Here is a 4,556-nt window from a genome sequence, read left to right as displayed (position 1 = left end):
AATCATTTAACCTGTTTTCATTGCTTAGCCCATGCAAATATCCTGTTCTTTGCCGAAACAGAACTCCATATTTACCATTTTTGTAACTAATAAAAAAACTGGTTTTATTTGTAAGTCCACATCTAGGTAGTAATTGAACACTAAGCATTCACAAAAACCGTTGCGTGTTTAACTAAGACCGTTGCAGGCTACTATTGCTATCACTTTTCTGCAGGGAGGGGTTTTGGAGATTCAATCTTCTGGAGCGGACCAATACTCACGGTCTTGAAGTAACTAGATAGCCACGGAAGAAATGGTAGGCACTGAACAAAGGTTCTCAAAACTACTTATATATATTGATTGCAATATTTACACTCCGGCCTCTATCGCAAGAAATTAAATCTGTGTGCGAGACGACACAGTGGGTGAACAACACACAGTCATTTCTGGAGTGTTGGTAGTCTGTTACATTTTCCTGCAAGGTTAAAAGTTGTTTAAGCTTATATGATTTTGAGAGTCCATCAGTGCATCCCTTACTTATTTACAGGGTACTTAAAAGGCATTTAGAGTCTTAGGGCCGGTTGTTAAAACGAAGTCTAACGGGATTTAAGAAATCTTTGGACCTTCACATCTCAGCTGGGGCCAAAAATTGGGGGGGGGGGGGCCTCCCCTGGATCCATCACTGCTATATGCTTTAATGAAACTGTTCACGACAAATGGTGTTTAGCTAAAAGGTTAGCATTGGACAATTTATATAAATACACACGGTCACACTGTTTTATAATTGTGACCCAAGCCACCACTGTGTAGTAGACGATGAGTTTACCGTGCACCTATGTTTTGGATTGGTATCAGCATAAAAACCGAAATTATCTTCTCCTGATTTTGCTCCTGCCCCGGGATTCCACTGACAGCCATTTATTCCGCTCCAGTAAGAATCTGTATGCATGTGTTGACTGTCTCTTTGAACCAACATTCCTTTACAATCAGTACAGTTTATTCCTCGCACTGAAACATATTCATACCTCTTGCATTTGTCCTGATTGACAAACGTTAGGAGATCTGTTTCATTGAGCGAAGAGCGTGCGTAGTCGGCATAACTGAGGCCTGATGGGAAGGTACAGGTCACGCGCCAGTGCGTTGAGTTATTCCGGATATTAACCAAGGCTTGGTATGAAAGCCTAAAGTCGTCCCATGTGAAGTTGTTCTCGTTTCGAGGAAAATCGTGATAAAATGGTTTGTTCTTATATATGTCTTTGTTTGAAAGCGAAAAGGATTCTATGAGCGTCCAAGCTTTACCAGCCTCAGAGGTAAAGTCACAATAACTCTGCATGGTTTTATTATCACTTATAACAAGTTCGTAAACACCGGAATGCGATCCCGGCCTAAATATCTTGAGACCTTGGCACGACCTGACTTCTGGATAAAACTGCTCGCATCGTTTTCCCTTGTAATATTTTGAGCATGTGCAAGTATAAGGTTCTCTGACGTCACTGCATTTCTCCTCACAGGTTCCGCCGTTAAGACAGGGCTTTGATCTGCAGCATCCGTTAACACAGCTTTGGTTCACCTAGCAATATAATTAAAAAAATAATAATTAAAGTGTAGTCATACAGGATACCTTTTTGCATGTACGAATTAAGTTTTAGTTGTGGACGCAAATTTGTCTTCTTACACCTAACGTTTTGCGCTCAAATTTAGTGAGCGATTCCGATCATCCCTTGGCCACAAAATCATCAAGAAACATAACCTGGCTGATTCGTTGTGAATATTAAACTTCTAAAAAACAATGACTGATCTTGCTAACAATTTTGAGTTTGCAGCAGAAAGAATTTAGGGAGAATTTCTCTTTTAATCAGCGTCTGTTACATCAAATTTTGCTTCCTTTAGCGACGGAGCTCAATAAAGCCGTGCTGTTGTCATAAAATCGGATTTGGTTTATAATCACAAAACACAGAATACCTTTGCATGTCACCAAACTCAAAGCTACAAATTAAATCGGGGCACTTTTTAACTAATGATATTAAACATATAAATATATAGAGGATATTACACGGTGGCGCGAAGATATGAATTTTATTTTCGAGTGGCAAAACAATATTTTACGAACGAGCGCAGCGAGTGAGTAAAATATTGTTTTTGCCACGAGAAAATTAAATTCATATCTTCAAGCCGGCGTGTAATGTTCTTTTTATTATATAGATAAAATGACATCGATAAAATAATAGAGGGAAATTACCGAAATTACGTCATCGATAAACTCACGTGTGAGATTATGGAAAATAAACCACTCGGGTCCCGGATGTAGTTTTTATGAATTTTACGAGTGGTATATATTCCAGTAAAACACTCGTGTCTATATAATAAAGGTATATATTTTTACTTGTGTATTCAATAAAAACATTTATTTATTTTTATTTTTTTATTATTCATTTATAGTTCATTACTCTCTAGTAGCTCTACTTGTTTTCCTATCAATGACACAATCTTACCTGTATACTATCCTGATTCATAGTGTATAAAGCAGTGCCTGGTCTAGTTATCAGGTCCCCAACCACGACATCTTTATCTGCATCCAATAATTCACATTTCCACCCAGTCAATTGAAATGCTACACAACCACAAACCTTTGCACAATGGCGGAAGCAATCAACTTGACTTGATACATTCATAGAACGAATAGTATGCCCTAATATGGTGACGTTATCAGTGAATATGTTGTACATGTACAGCAGCTGTGTTGCATGTTGATTGTCCTTTGCTCTCATTGAACGTGAAAGGAGAAGAGTTATCCATGTGACGAATAATAGAGACCCAGTGCTTGAAGCCATTTTTGACTGAAAGAAGAAAGAATTAGACTTGTAGACACGACAACTAATACCTGGATATTTAAGTGGCGCCCGAGGTTTTACGGACTGGAATTAGTAAACCAAGGAAAGCTTTGTCAAAGAAGTGACACTTTGTAAATCTCAAAAAAAAAAAAAATAATAATAATAATAATAAATAAATAACCCAGAAAGATTTAATTCTGAATTTCAAGCAATAAGGAGTGATCAGCGGCTATTTCTTGTCTGAACCTCGGCCTTATAACCGCTGTCAACGTCAAATATCCTGTCATAATTGGTGGAAAGAACTCATACAACTACAAAACTGCAGATTTTTTAAAGCTTCTATTAATAAAGCGAAATCGGCCAATAATAGAAAAAAAACCACTGGCCATGTCGCAGGTCGTGTTAGAAACTAGATGATTATTCCTGTTGGAGAGATATGTTTGATTTATTCTGATGTCTTATAATTTTTAAATGACTTACGTTAATAATCTTGAAAAAAAAAAAGTTAATTGCTTATGAAGCGGCAACCTCGTCGCCAGGGTTTTTCCCTTAAAAAAAATGGGTGGGGCGGGAAAAGGCCCTGGCATCGGCTGGTCAGGCGTCCCCTCGAGCACCCTAAAATCCTAGGTGTAATAAAAAAGCGCTATGTGAAAAGCTAAAATTATCGGTAACCTCACAGCGCGCGATCTTGGGCAGCCTTTTATAACTCTTGACGATTAACGAAAAGTTTTACAAGATTTCCTTTCTCTCCCAGATACTGGCCATGGTACGTTTTTGCTTTCCTCCGATTTCTATGAAGGGGACAGCGAGTAACATTTGTAAAACTTCTGTTTATAGAGCGGTATAAATGACAAACAAGCTACTGAAGCTATTGGCATGCATAAAATACGTACTGGAAAAGTCCGCTTTCTCGGCTCTTCTGATATTTTATTTCATTTCGTGCGAAGTGGGCCGCCGTACACAGCCTAGTTCTATTCACCTTAACTCTCAGCCATATCACAGCGACACGCGTTGGTTTAGATTTATCCTGTACGACCTGTTAACCTACTACATATGTATAGGAAATGTTTAGCCGTTAAATTAATGGCTAAATAATTTCTATAAGAAGGAAAATATTTAGCCGTTAACTAATGGCTAAATTCTCGGTTTGTAGAATATACAAAGTGACTTTGTGACTAAACTTTCTTATAACTGTAGAGCAAATTTATTGCAAATTTTGCATTTATATATACACCCTCGAATTCATTCGAGGTACTAGTCGATAACAGCTTGTCTCAACTCGGAAGCATTTGACTAATTTGGTACGTGACAACGTAGAGCTGGTACGCCCTTTCATAAACTTGTAGCATTTGAATAATGAGCAATTAAATGGATCCTTAAAAGCTTTTGAATCGCACACACGCGAATTTATTGACACAGTTGGAGATTTTATTATTTTCCATTGTTAATCCCTTCGTCTTCTGTCAGCGCAAAACATCTGGTTGCATATAAACTAGTAATAGTTGACACTACAGCTGCCCCCGCTCTGTACATTGTCGGTCAATAGCATTCTTGCTCGTTGTGTAGCTCTTTGAAATATACCGATTCATAAGGAAGATTTTCACACATATTCCATACAATAGGTGAGATAAATACAGGAAACGCAAGGTTCCATGCACAGTTTCAGGTCGATTTACACAGCTTTGATCAAAACTTTCTCAGTTTCGAGAATAGTTTATTCTAAACCATAAGAAAAGATTTAATTAG

The 4,556-nt window shown here is 37.8% G+C and overlaps 1 protein-coding gene across 1 annotated transcript; it reads right to left on the bottom strand.

Moving 5' to 3' along the window:
• Positions 1-304: 304 nt before the first annotated feature.
• Positions 305-2,810, bottom strand: LOC140953644 (uncharacterized). Its single transcript, XM_073403061.1, has 2 exons — positions 2,472-2,810; positions 305-1,549 (listed from the first exon to the last, which is right to left on the bottom strand). Exons 1-2 carry the CDS (start codon positions 2,808-2,810, stop codon positions 758-760), a joined length of 1,131 nt encoding a protein of 376 aa, XP_073259162.1. The 3' UTR covers positions 305-757.
• Positions 2,811-4,556: the final 1,746 nt, after the last annotated feature.

Source organism: Porites lutea, chromosome 12 (genome assembly GCF_958299795.1).
Source record: "Porites lutea chromosome 12, jaPorLute2.1, whole genome shotgun sequence".
Lineage (NCBI taxonomy): Eukaryota > Metazoa > Cnidaria > Anthozoa > Scleractinia > Poritidae > Porites > Porites lutea.
Note: the sequence above shows the minus strand (reverse complement) of the source record. Positions and strands in the feature narration are given on the sequence as shown.